The following is a 21,516-nucleotide window of genomic DNA, read 5'->3' as shown; positions in this document are numbered from 1 at the left end:
TGACGATATGGACATTGGATAAATCAAATATTTTCTGTTTGCGTTAAAAGTTATTTAACGTTTCGATGCAAACCGTTTTACCTTTGTTAACATAGCACTCCGCTGACTCATTAGTTGCTTGTTGTTCATTCCCCAGAACCGGACTTCCATATTTCAACGTACTTTTACATTTAGTTGTATCCGTTCTTTCATTGCTTGATACAGAGTCTTCCTCCTCTGGATTAGCTGTACAGCTTTGTATATCATTTCCTTCTGTAACATGGCATGAGTCTATTATTGGAGTGTATATGTTAGAAAGCATTCAGACAATGCTATAAATGACTATGTCAAGATCTCTTTCTACAATTAGTATATAATAATTAAATGAATTAATAGAATTTGATTTAGATAATGCTAGAAACAGATTGTTGTGTTTTTTTTCTTTAACTAGGAAGCATAGTAAAAACTAAATATTTTAAAGAATTTTTTTAAGATCAAGGCTTAACACTTTTGAAGATATTGCTTTCGCTTACATTTCTGTTTCAGAATTTGATTTCCTATTATCCCTATTTCGGATTTTGTCATTCTGGGGCTGCAGTCGGTGGTTATTCTTAAAGTCATTAAAATCATAAAAACCATCAATTCTACATGAATATGATAGAAAATTAAAGCTAACATAAGTTAATATTGCCCATTTTACGACGAAATCAGATTTTAAATATACTTTCTTTTTGTTCAAATTTCATAAATGCATTTTCACTTTTCTTAATAAATTTAACTGATACAGTAATCCGTGTGTGTCTGATAATAAAACTATAAAAAAAATAACGATTATATATTTTAGGAAAAAGATGAAAACACTAGAAATCAGGGTTGTGCCTAATTTTATTATTTTATAATTGATTAATTACAATTATTTTGACAATCTTATCAATTAAATTACAATTAATTTCCTCTTTCGGCAAAATAAAAAGTTTCAATGCAGCCAAGTTCTTGGTATGTCTAAGCAAACAAATCTGAGTATGTATTTCCTACAAGTTGGCCTATGTACTATATGAGATGACAATACTGTATTCACTCAGAAATCGCTTTTCAGTTACATAAAACCATTTTATATAAGTGAACAGTACTAGACAAAAACAAAAACTTGTTTCCCTGTTATGTTTTTCAATAGATTGAAAAAGGCAAAAGCGAATTACTATCAGACACTGTTACATTATTTTATCAATATAATAACTTCTAACGAAAAATAATGCAAATGACAGCTTTTGTGTAGCATAACAATAAAGTTATTACAGACCAGAAATGCAGCTTAAAGCTGTAAGCGATGAAAGAATACAAAAGGTGTTGACACCTTATTATTTAGTGAACAATCGGTATAAACTATGATAGCTTTACAGTGTGAAATTTCACCTCAGCACTAACAGTTAAGGCACAATAGTTAAGAATAATTAGATTTAATTGACAATTATTGGTCAAATCTGAGTCAGTAATTAATTAATTACAATTACTTTAATTGACTTTTGTCTCAATTATTAATTATTTTCAGTTATTTTAAATTTGTTAATTAATTATGATTAATTAAATTATAGGTATAATTATGCACAAGCCTGCTAGAAATAAATACGTATTTGCACAATAATGAAAGGAGATTATAAGTACTAGTACACTTTTGATAAATTTAGAAGATTTATTTAATATATATAGTGTTGAGTCTAGATCTTTTGTAGAAAATAATATAAGTATAGAACTGGAGTAGTCAGTGAATCTATTAGCCGACTCTTCATACAACAATAAAATCTGTAAAATGGTCCTTCGGAAGTAAAGAATGCAACCGAGAATAATAATAGCAGACTCGGTTTTATTGAGTCTGTTAACATTTTTTTTGTGTCACGATTTTAATAACATGGAAAAAAGATGTCATTCTTTGATCCGCTTGTAGAGAAAAAATATTTAAAACTAGCCTGTTATCATGTCAACAAGATCATGTCGGCCGATAATTCGTAGTGCGCTGATAAAATTCCCGAACCAATCCGGATGTTTTCTGGGTATCCTATCGAGCAAGATGTCAGCTGCCGCAACAGCGCCAGCAGAACGTTCTTTCTGATGTATTTCGTCTCTGTCTTCTGAATTGATAACATCGGCCGCCAGAAGTTCTGCTGTTGTCTCAGATGGTACAATCATTTCTCGCAGTCGAGGTGAAAAGATATGTAAGAACTTTCTAGGTTCATTGCTGTCTGGAATACTTTTTCGTCTCAGAGCATCGACAATAGCTTTGTGTCCTAAAACATTGTGCACAATGCCAATACTAAAATTGCTTAATAATGAGTTACATGTTTTACTTTTCGGACACCAAAGGCTGCAAAACATTAAATAAATAAAACTAAAATCAAGTTTACTTATAGAAATCGACAGTGTGTTATAATAGTAAAAATGAAACGTTACGTCATGCTCAACTCACTGAATGGCATGAAATGTATAGCTCACTACATAAAGTGAACCATTTATGTAAGTTATTAAAATAAAAACTAATGTCACAGTAAAGGATTTTTTCTGGTCCATCTTTGACAAATCACACCCCCCCCCCCCCGAGAGACAGAGAGACAGAGAGAGATCCTTTTAGAAACAGGCCTGTACGGCCTAGCCCTTTGCTAATTAACAGTCTGGTTATTTAACGTGCCCGGCCTAAAGCATCGATACACGTAAACTAGTACTGACCTCTTAGATAGGTAGCATCTTAGAAATGTTCAGTGCCTGGACCCGGATTCGAACCCCGGACCTCTGGATTGACAGTCATGCGTGTTACCACTAGACCATTGTGCCATCTTGTTCATCCCATTGTTTTGTTGAGTTTTACATTGCACGATATAATATATTAATTTGTTTTAACAGTCATATGGCCACATGTAAGTTTTTGTTTTAAGTGGAGAACCACGAGGTGCCTCTTTGAGCATTATTTAAGACATTTGCTAGTATCTTGAAAGAACCACAAGCCTTGGATAAGGCAGTTGAATAGTTCTCTCTTAGGGAAAAATTCTACACCTCCAAAGATGATTCAGGGACCCTATGGCCGAGTGGTTAAAACCCTTGACTTTGAATCACCTGCTCATCGCTGTTGATCAAAACCTTATTTGAGTATTCCTTTTCATGTCAGAGAGCCATCCAGCTGGTGTCGAAAGGTCTGTCGAAATGGTTCTATTTAGATACCCGTTTTTACCTGATATAATGCAAGAAGGGACAGTTGACCTATAATTGTGTCCGTGTGACGTTACACTAGACAAAGATGAATTAATAAAAAAAAAGAAAATGGAGTTGAACCAACAACGCCGAGTGCCAAATATTTTGAAGTCAGTGTCTCTGACCACTTGACCTTAAATGTCGACGTTGATAGATAAGGTGAGCTGGAAGTGAGTGTTTCCTATCCATAGCTTTCTCAAAACTATTCGAACAACCTGTAAAATCCGTCTTCAGTGGATTATTTCATAACAAAATTCCGTATAATTAAACCTACATTTATAAAAGCTTCTTTCATATTTTCTATTTCTGTGAAACGATATTTTGGAGTATAATGTTTGGCTCTGCGGCATATGTTGCCTTCAACACCTTCAAAGTGGGACGGAGCGACCCCATTGCTTTTATGACTTTAATTTGTAAGACCTTTATCTCCTATTAGATTTACGTACAGAAATTCCCTCCAATTTAAGCAAAGGTCATGACCAAATGTCAAACGCAAGTTATGTAAAGTGGCGTTATTGTTTTTCCTTTTTGCACGGACGGTAACTTTAAGTGTTTTTTCTCTTTTGCCCGCTTGTAGTAAGATTTTTTTCTTTTTTATTCCTCTCGATGCCCTATTTTTTACATTTTATTTGGTATCTTTGTCAATCAACTTCTTAAGATTGAATTTTGAATTATGGTATATCAGATGTGAAATCTTACACTATTCCTTTAGTTTGCCGAATACATGGCCTTTGCACAAGACTACAGCATTTTTGTATGAAAATGTTGTTATATGATTAATATAAAAAGTTAACATAATACTCGTTTTAAAAGCATGTTTGTGAATCAAGTTTTAACTTTAAGTGTTAACATGGTCATAACTAGACCTCAGGAAATGAGAGAGATAATAATGAAAAAGGGAAGCGTAACAAAATTTCAAAGTAATAAATTAAAATTTCCTACTTTCACTTAGCTGTGCGTTGCTACTTTCTTTTCTATACACAAATATTTTCTATCATATCGGATGTAGTCACATGGGAGGTAGTCACACTGTGTCCTTATCTTACTGTAGTGTATCCGAGATAACGTTGATTTATGTTCGGATCAAATTTTCTCCATTTGTGCTACTGACCACTGGTAATTTCATGTTCCAGTATTCAATCAGCTTAATCAAAAAGTCGCCAGGATTACACAAAATGTACTCTGCGACACAAAATGGCAAGGATTCCGTTAAAAATGCTTGGAAATCTTTCATAATAGTGTTCAATAACAGGGCTTGAATGTTGCAAAATGGAAATATTTTTTCCGGCTGAAATAACTTAAAACTGATATACAGTGTGGTATTTTTGTAATGAATAGAAATAACAATTGTGACAATGAGTTATACGTTATCACTGAAATTTTTAATGCTTTCAGAAACTTTCGATTAAACAGATGAAAATCTAGCAGCTCACGAACGCTAAACCATTTCGTATGGTCTAAGTCATAAAAAGCAAATCGCATTCGCATTAATCTGGAAGTTGAAATTATTCTGATGTACCAAAGAATATAAACGAGGAGTGTGTCCGAAACACGCACTATGGCACTCCTAACATGTAGGGAATAGTATCAACTAAATTGTAAATAAAACCCAAAATCGTAAAATCATTTTGTTTTTTGTTTATATTTGCAATACAACTGCTAACAAAGGAAAGTAAATAATCAATAGCTTTTCACTTAGACTCATTTTAGGTCGTGTTAGTAACATCGCCATTGAAATTTAAAATTTATTTTCACGAATTTGAACAATATGCCTTTATGTGTTTTTGTAAATATTCCTCTGCATGGTAACTCAATTTCCTAGACGACGTTTCCGACACTGTAACCCGGACTATTGTGTTTACATTCAATACATACCGCACTCTTCTAATGCTTGAACAAACATCTTCCACTTCCCAGGTTCCTTGCATGCTGATAATTTGTCTAATAAAAGTTCCACCGCTTTGTGCTGATCATTTTCGCCTTTAATGGCACTGATGTCAGCTACATTTATAAAAGAACGACAATTATTATATATCTTTCAAATTAACTGGTAATGTTGCTACAAGGTAAACAGATTAAATAACAAGAAAAATATATTGATTTCCAAGGATATGTTGGCAGTTGGCATCACCAAACTTCCGAATGACAACCTGGATCATACCGCTCTGGACTGTTTCCTTATATAGGAAGAATAACACCACTTGTGAGGCACTAAGGACAAGTGATTCACAGCTGTTCCACACTACATGAGGAACCTGAAATTCTATCAATAATCAAGTCAGTACAAGTTCATATAAAAAGACCTCCCTCCCACAACCTCTATATAAAAACACAAGGAATGCAACGCATTCACATCCCGTCCACAGAAATGGAATTTCATGTTCCAGTGACACTACTTAAAAGTCCAATTTTGACTACAAGCTTAAATATCAAAACACGAACAAAATGTTAACTTACAACTACCCAAACACATGTGCAAATAAGGCAGGACCTGACTAACGATCACGTCTCTCACAATTATTGGTCTGTTATGCATAATTGTTTCTTCATATCTGTGTCGACGACCTTTATTCCGGATTGGAAGTGGAGGGGCCTTCGGATAAAGCGAGAGAAAAACAGTAATATACAAATATTCCTCTTACTTAATAGTTAGGCAAGAATATGCACTCAATATATTTGTCGTGTCTGGCGACCAGTGGTTTCCCCTTTTCTGATTTACCAGTTCGGTCTGTATACTACGGTGGCATAGAGGGAACATAGGAAATAATTTATTTATCAAGTGCGCACGTGTAAGCTAACACGTGCGAACGTGTTAATTAACACGTGCGCACGTGATAAATAAAATATTTCCCATGCGAACGTGATAGCTATCACGTGCGAACGTGTTAGCTGCCACGTGGGAACGTGATAGCTAACACGTGCCCACGTGATAAATAAAATATTTCCTATGTCCCCTCTATGCCACCGTAGTATACAGGTGAATATATATATATTTATTGAATTGGCAAATTCAGAATTAAAATTATGTACATGTTTGTGTAATTAGTAATTTGAACATAAATTGATGAAAATATTGGCTCTTTACTGAATTTTTAAAACAAATCCTTTTTTCAGTGGTGTAAGCAACCAAGAACGTAAGCCGATATGGGGCCATATGGGCTATATCTGGGAAAATGTACCATACGGGTCCCATATTGGAACAGTATTGTAAGTATTTGCCCAAATCGGAACATGGGTCCCGTATACAATGTCCCATCGAGGTCATACACCAATGTGTTCATTTTGAGTTTATAAGTTGTGTCATTAGTACAAAAATTCGTTTTTGTATGTTTTTTTTCGAATGTTTGTACATTTTCTTTGGTCTCAGAAGAAACATGTTTCCAAGAACGGTCCCATTTGGGTCCCATATTGTAAGTATTTGCCTACGTCGGACTCATATGGGACCCATATACAATGTCTCAGTGAAGTGATATATGAACGTCTTGTCACTAGCATAAACAATCGTTTTTCTATGTTTTATACGAATATAAATACATTTTTCTTTTTATCTAAAAATGTACGTTTCCCAGAAGGGTGCAAAATGTGTCCCATATTTCCTTTCGAGACTGTTCGGACTGTTTATATTTATAGTTTTGTTTTTTCATTTATTTATTTTGTATAAGTTCAAAAATATTGTAATGAATTGACAACCATATGTTAACTTATTATTGCATACACAGAATGTAACAAAAAAAAAAATAATAAAAAAAAAAAAAAAATGAAATCTCGCGAGATTATTTGAATCGGGCGCAATTTTGAATAGGATATCGTCCTGTAGTTGTGTTGTTGACAGAAATATAATTTCAGCAAGAACCTCGCGCAGTTCTTAAGCAGGTAAAGGTTTTAATCATTATACATAGCTAAATGAAGTGTTTTTGTTTATATTGTAGGAAACAACTTTAATAAATACACTACAAAATTGTTTTTCATGTGTTTTCACGGCCCGGCCCTTGTGGACAAGCCTATATGGAACCTTTATGGGCCATACCTGGGCTTGGCCTGCACAAATGTACCACGTATGTCCAAGGTCTAAAAAGCATTTCATTATACCTTCATGACATGATCATACCATTTTTTTTTATTTTGTACGAATCTAAATTAGTTATCTTTCTAATCTTGTAGATTTGTCATTTAAACATGTACAATGCTTGCAAATATATCATGATATTTGGCAAATAGTCATAACTGTTATGGACATGTGCTCAGCCTGACATGACTTTTTGCACTTCACAGAATGCCTTTACAAAGGATCTGTAATGAAGTGTCTCGGAGGTGCAACAGATGAAGAGAATAATAGTGGTACGGAAGCAAATACATGGGCAGCTACAATGTTACGGAACCTACTATTATCGATAGCTCATAAGGGACCCATAAGAAACCCAGTTCCAAACACCACCATTGACCAATATAGAAGGCCCATGTGGGGTCCATATAGATTGTCTAGGTGGGTCTCATATCAGACCCATATGGGTCCCATATTGAAGCCCATGTGGGACCCATGCCCAGCCCATTTGCGAATCACATGTGAGCCCCATATGGGCAGCCCATGTGAGCCCCATATAGAAAACAATAAGGGGCTTATATGGGTGCCATATATTTTGCTAGCTGGAAAAATTGCCATAATTTATTCATTGTGCTATTATTTGTCACATTTCTTGATGCATTTCCTACAGAATATATCTTTTAAATGCACCATGGTAATTTTAATGTTTTAAAGTCGTTTGTTTTGAAGAGTCAAATCTAAATGCAAGGAAATACGAGAAACTCTTGGTCTAATTTTGATGTGGGGGGAGTGGGGGGGGGGGGGGGGGGGAGGGGTTGTATCAAATACTGTAATAAACTAAATAAATGGGATGATTTCCATAACACCTTGTGGCTCCATCTGAGAGACAAGTAAACTTTCTACGAAATTACACCCAGTTATTGTTTATGAAATGGTTAGTCTGTTACAAGGAATGAAACAACCACTTGGGCCCCTGAGAATATGAGGAAACAGCATAATTGGTAGAAAGCAAGTGTCTTGTAAAGATCTTTTCTCCACTCAAATAACTGTTCTTAAATATGATTCTGTAAACCAAGTTTCAAATTGTGCAGTTCAATGCAATCAACTTTATGTACAAATATATCCAAATTAAGCAGTGTTTGAAGTTTGTATTTTAGTTAGAATGCCTAGGTAATTAAAGTAGAAGCTAAGCTCTTACACATGGTTCATAATATATTTCTTCAGTTTCTCCTTGTACAGGCAAAGGCTCGACTGTGTATGATGGAGTTACGTCTCGGAAATCTCCGGATGCCAAGCTTTCATTTGTTACATTCTAAACGAAAATACATTATAATTAAACGAGACTGTATTTTTGGTACAAAATGTGGGGCCCATATAGATTGTCTAGATTGTCCATGTGGGTCTCATATCAGAACCATATGGCTCCCATATTGAAGCCCATGTGGGACCCATACCAATCCCGTTTGCGAATCCCATTTGAACCCCATACGGACAGCCTATGTGGGCCCCAAATAGAAAACAATAAAGGGCCTATATGGGTCCCATATATTTTGCTAGCTGGGAAAATTGCCATAATTTATTCACTGTGCTATCAGTGGTCACATTTCTTGATGCATTTCCTATAGAATATATCTTTTAAATGCACCATGGTAATTTTAATGTTTTAAAGTTTTTTGTTCTGAAGAGGCAAATCTAAATCCAAGGAAATACGAGAAACTTTTGGTCCATTTCTGGTGGTTATATCAAATAGTGTAATAAGATAATTAAATGGGAAAATGTCCGTACCATCTTGTGGCTCCATCTGAGAGACAAGTAAATTTTCTACGAAATTAATCCAATTTTAGTTTATGAAATGGTAAGTCTGTTACTGAGAATAAAACAAACCCTTGGGCCCCTGAGAATATAAGGAAACCGTATAATTGGTAGAAAATAAGTGTCTTGTACTTTCTTCGACTCAAATAACTGTTTTTAAATATGATTCTGTAAAACAAATTTCAAATTGTGAAGTTTAATGCAGTTAACTTTATGTACACATATATCTAAATATCAGTGTTTGAATGAAGTTTGTATTTTAGTTAGAGCGCCTAGGTAATCAAAACAGAAGCTATGCTCTTACATTTTCTTCGTAATATAGTCCTTCAGATTCTCCTTGTACAGGCAAAGGCTCGACTGTGCATGCAGTTACATCTCGGAAATCTCCGGATGTCACGCTTCCATTTGTATCATCCTAAACGAAAAGACATTATACTAAAACGTGATTGTATTTTTGGTAGGAAATGGCATGAGGAAAGGTTTAAGTAAGAACATATTGTTCATTTAAAGTACGCTACCAGCAAACTGTAACTAGATGGTAATGTTTTCTAAAATAAACTAAATGTTTCCCAAAAGCTAAAGAACAACAAAACAAGCTGTACGCAACAATGTAAACTGTGTACTTAATATCTGACCTTTCAGTGCAACGTTGGGTAGGCCCTGTATTACTGAACGTTACACTGACTTTGTACATCATCGCACTGTGGCAAAAAGCTTTGCAAAGTACCAGAATAATCTTTCAAAGGGCTGAATAAATGTAGAACAGACATGTAATTCTACCAACATAAACCAATTTATGGCATTGACCTTTAGGTAATGTTATTGACATCTGGCCATAGTCGAGAAGGATATGGGCAAGATGACATTCAGTCCTTTAATGAACACTGGTAATAAATCTTTTGAAAGCATACAGTTTGATCAAGTTAATAAATGAGAACAACTCTCACGTCCCCTATCACCGATGAAGGGGGAGGGGATATAAGACATGATCCAAATTAACTAAATAATATAACAACATGGAACCATATCTTTGATTTAGGAGAATATTATAACAAAGATCCATCATTCACAAAAAGTAATATTTTGGACAAAACATGGAAACAATCGATCGGACGATTGATGATAAGATATCTTTCAAATAAATCTACGAACAATTCTAGGAAAGATCCATTGAGCGATTTACGAATGAAACTCTTTTAAATTAATACTTCGAATAAAGATTGATAAAGATCCATCAAGCAGTTGACAAAACGAAATCTTTGAAAATAATACTACGAACAATAACTGGTAGAGATTCATCGAGCGATTCACGACAAGAAATCCTTTAAACGAATACTTTATATAAATGTATTTTTGAAATATGTTACAGAATAAATCTGATGAAAACCGATTCATGCATAGAACTCGTTTAAAGGTTTTTCTACTTTTTGGCTCTTGCGACAACGCATACAGGGAAGTAGAACCATTTGTTTAAGAGAGGTTTGATTAAAGGTACTCTAAAACAATATATCAAGAGGATGAAACTGTCTTTCATTTTCGTCTATTTAATATGAACATTCATTGATGATAAGATTTCAATGATACTTGCCAGTATATAAAGATCATAGGTCATCCAGTCTGGATCCACTTCTTTTCCTTTTTTGTCTTCTTCTTCTGCTTCTTTTTCTACCTCTACTCTTTCATCTTGTAAGTTAATTTGACTAGGCAAAGGTATCGGAGGACGAAATTGGTGTTTTTGTTCAAGTGTCCTAAGCTTTAAACATAGTAAGAACCCCAGCACAATTTTTAAAACGTAAGAATACCATACATAGCAATTACATTTTTATAGAGATAGTAGATTTCGTATTAAGTAAATAAGAAACACTGTAAATCAAACACCAAACAACGGCAAAGTAATAAATTGTGACATGGTTATTTAAAAAAAGAAAACTATATGATTTCTCATGCTGTAAAGGCTGGTGTTAAAGAAGGTCGAGGTAGTTTTTCGGACGGGTCGATATTTACCCCAACACCTTGCCAAAATGGTTGTTCCTAATCCCCGTAAGGTACTTCGGGAACTATCGGTTTTGTCCTGAAAATGGCGGAAATCTACATCTATGACATTACAATACTTCAGAAACACGTAACAATCCACTCATTAAAAAATCTGCCGTTTGTTTATTTGAAATCAAGGTCACATGTTCAAATCAATGACGTCTAAAAACTGAAAAGAATCTTCATGTACACATATATCTTAAATAAGCAGTGTTTAAATGAAGTTTGTATTTTAGTTAGAGTGCCTAGATAATTAAAGCAGGCCCTGTATTACTGAATGTTACACTGACTTTGTAAATCATCGCACTGTGGCAAAAAGCTTTGCAAAGTAACAGAACAAGTCCAAAAATAATCCGCCGCCAGAAATGTATATTCAGATCAGTCATAATGAATGTTCTTTTAATAATCTCAAAATTAAGTGTGGTCATCTGCTGGTCATGGCAATCTAAATATATAAAATTATATCCTAAAAGATCTAATATCTATAGTTTATGCGAACTAACCACACTTTCCTACCCAGAATCCTAACAGAAGCAATGTAAACACATTTCCATTTACTCATCTCTATCAAAGGTTATCAGCTCACTGAACAGCTGATTATTTGTTTACATGTTATGTACGCGGATATTGATGACGTAATACACAACCTGTTTTTACTATTTCATAGTAAGAAAAAGCATAATTCCACAAATTTCCGATAATCGTGGTAATCCTACATCACCACCAAATTATAAAATCTTTGTATCTAAGTCAAATGTACCACATGAAAGGCGAAAAAATCGTAGAAATAAAAATGTAAACAAAAGGATCGTGTGAATCAGGTCATGGTCATCCGAGATGGTTGCAACTTGCGGTGTGTTACGAAGATGGTCGAAAAATGTCGCGTGAACCAAGTGTTTTTCTTATTTTTAAAAAAAAAAAGTAATTATTATTCATGTATCACACATCTTCGGACAAAAAAACCTCTGTACAGGATCGAAAACCTGTCACGTGACTTGCTCCATGTCCCACACGCGAACATTTTTAGCATACCAATAAACCCACCGCCTCCTTGTGGCGGGTAATAATCTTCAAGAGGCTAAATAAATGAATAAGTTAATTTACGAAAAGAAGTCAGGTTTTTTACCAGGGCACTCCACTGTATATCAGCTGTTAGACATTTATCACCAAATCTGTTACTCCTTCGATAATAAAATCCCAACATGTATGGTTTTTTGTGACATTTCAAAAGCCTTCGACCGTGTCTGGCATGATGGATTACTTTTTAAATTAAAACAAAACGGAATTAATGGACACATTTTGCAATGGATTGAAGACTATTTACGTAATCGCAATCAAAAGGTATTTGTAGGTTCTTCATATTCTGATTGTAAGTATGTCACTGCAGGTGTTCCACAGGGCTCTGTACTTGGGCCCTTATTATTTTTAACCTATGTCAATGACATTGCAGACAACCTTGCTAGTGTAACACGGCTCTTTGCAGATGACAGTTCTCTCGCAGTTTCCACCTCTGATATTGCTTCTATGGAAAGTACATTAAATGACGACTTAAATAAAATAGCTGAATGGTCCAAGCGTTGGTTAGTAACTTTTAATCCGAACAAAACAGAAGTGGTATTTTTTACTCTCGGATCTGAAGTTAAACCGTCTCTTAACTTTGATAATGTCCTTCTTGATTATGTTGACAGTCATAAACATTTAGGAGTAATTTTTAGATCAGATGGTAAATGGCACGATCATATCAATAATATACTTTCATCTGCCTCAAAAATTCTAGGGTCAATGAGAGCATTAAAGTTCAAACTAAAAAGAAATACGTTAAATCAGATTTATATATCCTACATGAGACCTGTTCTAGAATACGCATCAATAGTCTGGGATGGCTGCGCAGATTACGAAAAACATTCTCTTGAAAAACTCCAATACGAGGCTGCACGTATTGTCACAGGTCTTACGAGGTCTGTTTCTATCGAACGTCTTCTTAATGAAATTGGTTGGGTATCTCTGTCCGATAGACGAAACATTCAGAAACTTGTTACCATGTATAAAGCTAAGCATCGTACATTACCGGACTATCTATTAAATCTTATTCCAGATACAGTTGCCAATGATGTACCCTATCTTCTAAGAAACAGGAATGATTATATAACAGTTGCTCGTCGTACGCAAATATTTGCTAACTCGTTTATTCCATCAGCTTCTTCTTTATGGAACGATTTAGAATCCGATATAAGAGAGTCATCCACAATTCATATTTTTAAATCAAAACTTAAACTAAAATACAAACATTCATCTGTACCTACATATTTTTGTATTGGCGAAAGGCTGTACTCGGTTTACCATGCTCAAATGCGTAATAAATGCAGTAATTTAAATGCTGATTTATATAAAAATCATTTGAGAGACAATGCTGCATTTGATTGTGGTAACGGTACTGAAGATGCCGAACATTTTCTCTTTAAATGTAGACATTATGCTTTACAAAGAATACAACTTTTTAACGCTACACGTATCTTTCATCCACTGAATACGCGTACTCTTTTGTTTGGAGATGAAAATTATACTGAAGAAGAAAATTCACTAATATTTTTAGAAGTACAAAAATATATCAAACATACAAATCGTTTTCATTAAGAAATCTGATTGCTGCCGTATTACTTTAGTATATAAACTTAACGCAGTTGTACCCCACACATCAAGTTACGACCCTTGGAACACTCTGGACTCTCTCTCTTCTTATATTGCCATCTATCTAGCTTTCTTTTAATTTCTACCATTAAATCATTCTACTTCTTCTCCAACATTGTTGTTATTCATTTCGCTTAACTTTGTTCTCTTCCAATTACATTTTGTCATTTTTATAAGAATACAATGCAATCTATAATATAAAATTTTCCTTTAAATATACCTTCGGGGACGGACCGAACTACTAATGTTATATGAACTTGTGGTCCAACCCTTTTACCTTTCTTAGAATGTTTTGTATATTTTCTGTATATGTACATTGTATATGTTGTCACAAAAAGGAAGGAATAAAATATGTTTAAATTTAAATTTAAAATAAATGAAGATCAGACATGTAATTCCACCAATATGAACAAATTCATGACCTTGACCTTTAGATTATGTGACTGACAATTTTGTTTTTGGACATCTAGTCATAGTCTAGAAGCATATGGGCCAGATGAGATGCAGTCCTTTAATCAACACTGGTAATAAGAATATCTTTTGAAAGCTTACAGTTTGATCAAGGTAATAAATGAGCAACAACCCTCACGTAACATATCACCAATAAAGGGGGCGGGGTGGGGGTGGGGGTGGGGTGGGGGGAGATAAATTAAACGTAAAAATAATCCAATTTAACTAAATATAATAACCACACGGAACCATTTCTATGATTTAGGAGAATATAATAACAAAGATTTGTAAAGATCCATCGTTCGATTCTCAAAATGTAATCTTTTGGGCAAAAATTGGAAAAGATCCATCGATCGATTGAGGATAAGATATCTTTTAAATAAATCTACGAACAATTCTAGTAAAGATCAATTACGAACGAAACTCTTTAAAATTAATACTACAAGTTAAGATTGATGAAGATCTATCAAGCAATTGACGAAACGAAATCTTTGGAAATAATACTACGAACAATAACTGGTAGCGATTCATCGAGCGATTCTCAAAAAGATATCCTTTAAACGAATACTTCGAACTAAGATTGGTAAAACACATCCAGCGATTCACGAACAAAACATTTTCATGAATTAAAATACTATAAACAAATATTGGTAAAGATTCCAGTGATGCAATGAAATGAATCTTTTGCACAAAGATGAAGATGTATCGAGCGGGTCACAAAAAAGAAATCTTTTGAAACATTTTGATATCTAATTCTGACAACCTCTTTGTGCCGCTGAATCGAACCTTGAAAGCTTGAACAAGGATGACAGACTGCTGATGGACGATGAGTTAGACTAAGTTTGGTCAATATCTTTCAAGTGGTTTCAGAGATGAATTCAAATAAATGCTGTTTTTTCTTCGAGGTTATTTGTAAAATTAAGACAGAAGTCTATGGCAAGGTGCACAAAATTAGCGTTTTTGTGAATGTCTGTCAATGCTCCGAGAGGAAGTCAAATGCAGGGAAGTAGAACCATTTGTTTGAGAGGTTTGATTAAAGATAGTAACAATATATCAAGCGGATGGCACTGTCTTTCATTTTTGTCTGTTTAATATAAACATTCATTGATGATAAATTTCAATAATATACCGGCATATATGCGTAATCGTAGTGCTTCGAATCTGGGTTTACTTCTTCTTTTTCTTCTTCGGATTCTTCTTCTTCTACCCCTACTCTTTCATCTTTTAACTTTTGTTCAACTGTCCTAAGCTATAAACATAGTAAGAACCCAAACACAACTATAAAAACGTAAGAATACCATAAATAGCAATTATTTTGTATAGAGATAAAAGATTTCGAAATAAGTAAATAAGAAAAACTGTAAATCAAACACCAAACATCGGCAAAGTAATAAATTCTGACATGTTTGTTTTAAAAAAGAAAACTATATGATTTCTCAAACGTCAATTCACAACTTGCTGTACAGGCATGTGTTAAAGACGCTCGCGGTGGTTTTTCGGACGTGTCGATATTTACCCCAACACCGTACCAAAATGGTTGTTTCTAACCCCCGTACGGTACTTCGGGAACTATCGGTTTTGTTCTGAAAATGGCGGAAACCTACATCTATGACATCAAAATACTCCAGAAACACGTAAAATTCCGATTATCAAGAAACCTGACGTTTGATAATTTGATATAATTATATCTAGGTCACATGCTCAAATCAATGACGTCTAAAAACTGAAAGGTGTTTCCGCAGCATTTGTTGAGAAGCCTTTAACCTGCAGCCTTCAAACTTAGTGGGATGATTGGCAAACTGGAGCAGAAAACTCCTATTGCTTTTAAGATCAATATGTTAAAGGTCATTCGGAATGATTCCTCTCTGTTTATTCTTTTAAAATACAGAAAAAAGACAGTTTCTTCACAGTTTATTACAGATACTCCTAAGCTGAGCAAACTAGGGCCATTTGATCCTCTTATTAACTATCTTTGCCTTAAGCTGTGGAATACTGTCAAAGATTTTGGCTAAATATATGCCGTTGAAATAAAGATTGATTACGTACTTCGTACCAACCTGCGTTCTATAAGTGTACGCCACACCCCATCTCGTTGTAATTTAGTTTAAGCCAAATCAAATACGGTGACCTACAAATTTTCTTTTTGTTTTAGATTAAGTAGACATAAACAAATACATGTGCAGAGTTTGATTATGTTTTATTATGGGACACTCGATAAAATAGTGGAAATACCATCTTTAGATTGACAAAAATATATAAAAAAAATAACCATCGGCCTGCTGAACAACCATTTTTCTTCTTTACAAAATCTGTTGATTTCTCTGTGCATATCTCCACTAGAAATACTGTTCTCTGTTGTAAAAATGCTAAGATTTCAAATTTTTACTAGTTATTGTACTTTATTGAAATACATAATAGGAGTTTGGAAATTTTGAAAATTATTCAAAATAGCATCATATCTGAGGACAAAGAAAACCGAAACAGTGCTGGTGATCTAGTCTTTTTATTTCTTTTTTTTATACGTCATAACATAACATTTAATACATGTAACATTCCATCAAAATCTATAATTGCGAAAAAATTGACGAAAAAGCCGCGAGCGTCTTTAATCTTTTCGTTCTCTTTATAGTAGTCGTTCCTTACACCAATTTAAAGGTTAAAACCGCTCGACGGTGTTAATTTTAACGAAAGATACATGTAGTGTCAAGTAAAATACATTAGCAGAATGATAACAAACTGTGCTTTATAATTTGGATATCGCTAACATTTTTAAGTAAAATATATAGGCTTAAACATTTTTGGTTTTGGTATAGCACAATTTTTAACATCATTTCTGTAATGCAACGGGGCTAAGTTTACCTAAACCATTGTTCCTGGATTCCGTACCAGTATTGTTGTTTACCGCAAGTATTTGGCAATTGACATACATGTGGAGGAAGAATGACTTTAGATGTATTGTCTCCGGTCATGTCGTTACACAGAAAGTATAGTTTAGCCCAGTAATTAATTTTACGACCTCTTTATTCAAAGTACGACACTCTAATTTCTTATCCACAGGAACAGAATGTTAAAAGCGACGACAAAAGACCCGACTGGATAACAACAGATGGGAAAGGTCAGAAATAATATTTGAATTGCAGTACTAGTAGTAATAAAGTTTTACACATTTTCACTTGCCACATGAAAGCTATTTACCTGATGAAACTCATCGCTTTACTGACTGTCATCACATACTGCACAGACTGCACAGTTTTCAATAAAGTCAATTTTGAAAATACGGTTAATCAAGCATTAGTTACAGAGACTGATCATCACTCTTTTAGTTCTGGACAAACTGTTAACGGATAATTCAATAAGAAATACCGTTAACGTGATAAAAAAAAAACCGCTGAAATTTCCTCGTATTTCATTGAATGGACAATATGTTCATTTTCTAGCACCTTACACATTTTATGCTATAATACCGTTAGCTCATGTTCATTTCGTGCAATAACAACTGCAGAATCCTTCGGAATGTGTTGGTATCCTTGCTCTACCGAGGTAGGGCACTAACCGATCCCTCGAGTTTCTGCAGATGTTACAACGTTATCCCTACATCCCAATCGAAATTTCAAGAAAGGAAATGTCTAAATCGCCCATTTTTCCAAGTCATACATTTGTCAAACTGATATAATCTGTTCAATGGTAGTCACTTATTTAAGGCCGATGAACACTATATTGTCAATAAATATGTTAAAATAAATTACTTCATTGTCGAAATTTTGGTCCAAAAGCATGTCCGCACTCCAAGTCAAACAGTTTTCATCCGATCTTCATCAAACTTGGTGACAATGTTTGTGGGCATAATAAAGTTCGATAACCAGCCAAATCACTTAAGGCACTCTTGGATTCTGGCCCTTGAATTACTCGAAAAACTGCGAATTTAGCCTTTTCCGCTCTCTAAGTCAAACAGTTTTCATCCGATCTATACCACACTTGGTGTAAATATTTGTAGACATAACGGGGCCGTCTAATCAATATCGTAACTTTACGAGAAACTTGCGAGGTCCATTTCTCGTAAGTTCCGATTAACGAGAATATTTATGATTCTCGCAAACCGTCTTATCAACGTCCTCGTAAGTCTGCATATCGCAATCCTCGTAACTTTCTCGTAACTTTCTCGTAACTGGTTAAACACAGTGACGCAGTCTATATCTTTTTTAACGTCGTGTAAATAAAACGGGCACTTGCTTAGTAACAAAACAACCGGCATAATCTAAACATAAACATGTAATAAAATTTATGAATCTTATTTAAGGCACTCTTGGATTATGACCCTTGAATTACTCGAAATCTGCAAATTTAATCTTGTCCGTTCCCTGCGTCGGACTGTTTTCATCCGATCTTCACCAAACTTGCAGATAATGTTTGTTGGCATACTATCTCGGCCAAGTACGATAACCAGTCAAATCACCTCTGGCACTCTTTGATTATGGCCCTTGAATCAGGCCAAGTTCGATGATGGGAGTATTTTGTGACAGTCTGCCATTCTTGTTGATAACTTATATTTACATTTTGTCAAAATTATGTCCGTTTATTTTATGCTCACTAATGAAATACTGTATTCTATCAGTTAAATATTTCCATATCTCATCGCTCACACTGTGAAAATATGAAATCTATATTTTCACACTGTGAGAGATATGAGCTCCGCCCCCTCATACATTGTGTATGAATTTTAAATTATTTGCTTAAAACAGGATGAAAATTCTAGTCGCACTTTGTTCTTCATAGTATATTTCTCGATTCAAATTATTTTACTTAAAGAGAATTTCATACCGTTATGCAGCAAAATATAAAACAAAATGGAACTTTATGTTGCATGCGTCTTTATAACGTCACATCACGTCTGACGTCATGTCTGTTTACGCGCGTCTGTTTCCCGCGCTGAGATTAAAACAGTTGCAAAATGCATTTGTCAACGTAATTGAGCATAAAATAAAAAGAAAATTTGTTTGTTTTGAGTGAATATGGAATATATCTCACCTCGAAGTGAGAAAATTTTCACATTTTCACTCGCGCTACGCGCTCGTGAAAATATTTGAAATTTTCTCACTTCTCAGTGAGATATATTCCATATTCACTCAAAACAAACAAATATCCTCTATTTATTAAAAAATGTAAAAGGAACTACCAGACCAGCATTATAAAAACCATAAGTTTTGCCTATAAGAATGTTTCTCAGAGCAGGTTTCATGACAGAGAGGATATTTGTTTGTTTCAGTGAAATATCAATTTTATTTCAATTTTATTTCACAAGTGAGCATCAAAAACTGATATTTTCACAAGTGGCGTGATGGCCCCTTTTTTGGTGCTCACGAGTGAAAATTGATATTTCACTGGCACAAACAAATTTTCTTTTTATTTCATGTGCAAAACTCTTCTTTTGTTGCGTAATTTATAAAATGTCGAAAATCGCGGGAAAGATCAACAGAAAGTAATTACACAAATGACGTCAATTTAACGACGTCATCGTCAGTATGGTCCCCGGTATTCATAACGCTAGGTATACAATTTGACTTCAGTCGGGATTGATGACCGGAACTAGTACGGCAAAAACAGTGAAAAATAAAAATGATAAGCTACTGTTTCAAAACTGTGGATTATCACTTTTATTTAACTGAGAAAACTCTATAATTCACTGGAAAACATAAAATAATGGCTTATTATAGGCATAACATATGCCCCTTAATCACTTAAAGTTCTTCCAGTAAGCAGATTTTCCTAGAACTACAGTATTGTTCTGGATGCTTTTTGCATCATGAAATTATTATTCAAGGTCAGATTCCGTATCTATGACCTTTACATTATGTCCCTTTTTCAATATTTACAATTTTGATCAACACTTTGTATATCAGCTAGTATTATGTAGAACGGTTTTAAATAGACACAGTAACAGGGCAATTTTAGGATGTTTTCGGTCTGGTTTTGTCGCTTTCGCATGGGCGGCAGATAGACACATTGAAACAACGCAAAATAGTTATCCTGCAGAAAATTTAAACTATATTTACAATCATTAAAGGCTGACTCACCATTTTCCTGTTCTCTTCTCTTTCTGTGTCTCCGTCGCCTGTACAAGAAATAATTGTCATTTTATGAAAATCATGATGATAAAACAATTCATCGGCGTAATCGCTTGTGATGCTCACCCAGAATTAAGTTGTAACCATAAGGAGGTAGGAAAACAGATACATTATGTTATTTAGCCCGTTCTGCAAAACAAAATTCTTTAGTTAAATGTAAAATACCACTTCATTTGCGCCATTGCACACAAAATTAGTCTGAAATATAAATGTAATTGTTTTCTGGCACCAGTACGTAACGCCAAATGAAGCATACGTACATAATAAAGCTTTGACGTCACCAAGAACAAAACAAACTGATATAGTTACAGTTTCTTCGGGTCCTTCGGAATACTCTATGTATTACTTTAGAGAAATTATTGTACATATTTTTTATTTTCAACAATAAATCGTCATAGTGTTAACAGTCATGTAAAGAGGAATACGCCGTGTTTTTACACGTACACTTTGGGGTTAGTCGAGCTATTCTGGTTGAACGGTTCTGTACCAAATTATCTCATATCAACATTTGAAAACATAATTTCAGTGAAATATGAACACAATAATGATATGAAATAACCCTAATTCTTGCATAAAAACTACTTTTTTCACTGGATCCGCCCATGTATTAACGGGAGAAAAATCGTGTGCAAACAAGGCAATTCACGTGCTGTTAATACCCGATTTTTATTTTTAAAATGCTTTCCCGGGGACATATATGTAATTCTGCGCAGATTGACATCTGGTACCTGCGTCTTTTTTCTTTCATAAAAACCTCTTCTTGAAGCATTAAAGATGCAATCTTAACCATAGAATGTTTTACTGCATCAGTAACTAACGCCAAATGCGCTGCCCCCCAACATTGTTCGTACTCGTTTCTTCCCTTGTTTGCTCCCCTTTTAGAACTCTGCGTCAATTCAGATTTTGTAGACAACCGTGAATTTTAAAGAATCGCGTGTTTACCTGTGCGATTCTTTGTTTTTAGGTATCATATTTATGATTTTGGTAAGTATCAGTCAGTATGTTTTTATCTAATTTCTCGAAGAATTTATATAAACAGCTTGGAAACTTGACACTACGTTCGTACTCATCCGTACTCCAACTGCGTGTCCGTACTCAATATAACTCGAATGTAAAGTTATTATTCTTGAAATTGTGATCGAGTCCACCAAA

At 34.4% G+C, this 21,516-nt stretch overlaps 1 protein-coding gene across 1 annotated transcript in view; it reads right to left on the bottom strand.

Annotated features, from left to right (window-relative positions):
* LOC128556902 (uncharacterized) overlaps nt 1–20,445 on the bottom strand; it is a 29,337-nt gene extending 8,892 nt beyond the window's left edge. The window contains exons 1-9 of the mRNA XM_053542813.1: nt 20,314–20,445; nt 15,372–15,491; nt 10,659–10,823; nt 9,375–9,485; nt 8,457–8,570; nt 5,674–5,809; nt 5,092–5,217; nt 1,944–2,261; nt 82–252 (exon numbers count right to left, since the gene is read on the bottom strand). Of these exons, the coding sequence (XP_053398788.1) occupies nt 82–252; nt 1,944–2,261; nt 5,092–5,217; nt 5,674–5,809; nt 8,457–8,570; nt 9,375–9,485; nt 10,659–10,823; nt 15,372–15,491; nt 20,314–20,373 (1,321 nt within the window). The 5' untranslated portion in view covers nt 20,374–20,445. The remainder of the gene's footprint in view (nt 1–81; nt 253–1,943; nt 2,262–5,091; nt 5,218–5,673; nt 5,810–8,456; nt 8,571–9,374; nt 9,486–10,658; nt 10,824–15,371; nt 15,492–20,313) is intronic.
* Nucleotides 20,446–21,516: the final 1,071 nt, after the last annotated feature.

This window comes from Mercenaria mercenaria, chromosome 5, assembly GCF_021730395.1.
Source record: "Mercenaria mercenaria strain notata chromosome 5, MADL_Memer_1, whole genome shotgun sequence".
Taxonomy (NCBI): domain Eukaryota; kingdom Metazoa; phylum Mollusca; class Bivalvia; order Venerida; family Veneridae; genus Mercenaria; species Mercenaria mercenaria.
Note: the sequence above shows the minus strand (reverse complement) of the source record. Positions and strands in the feature narration are given on the sequence as shown.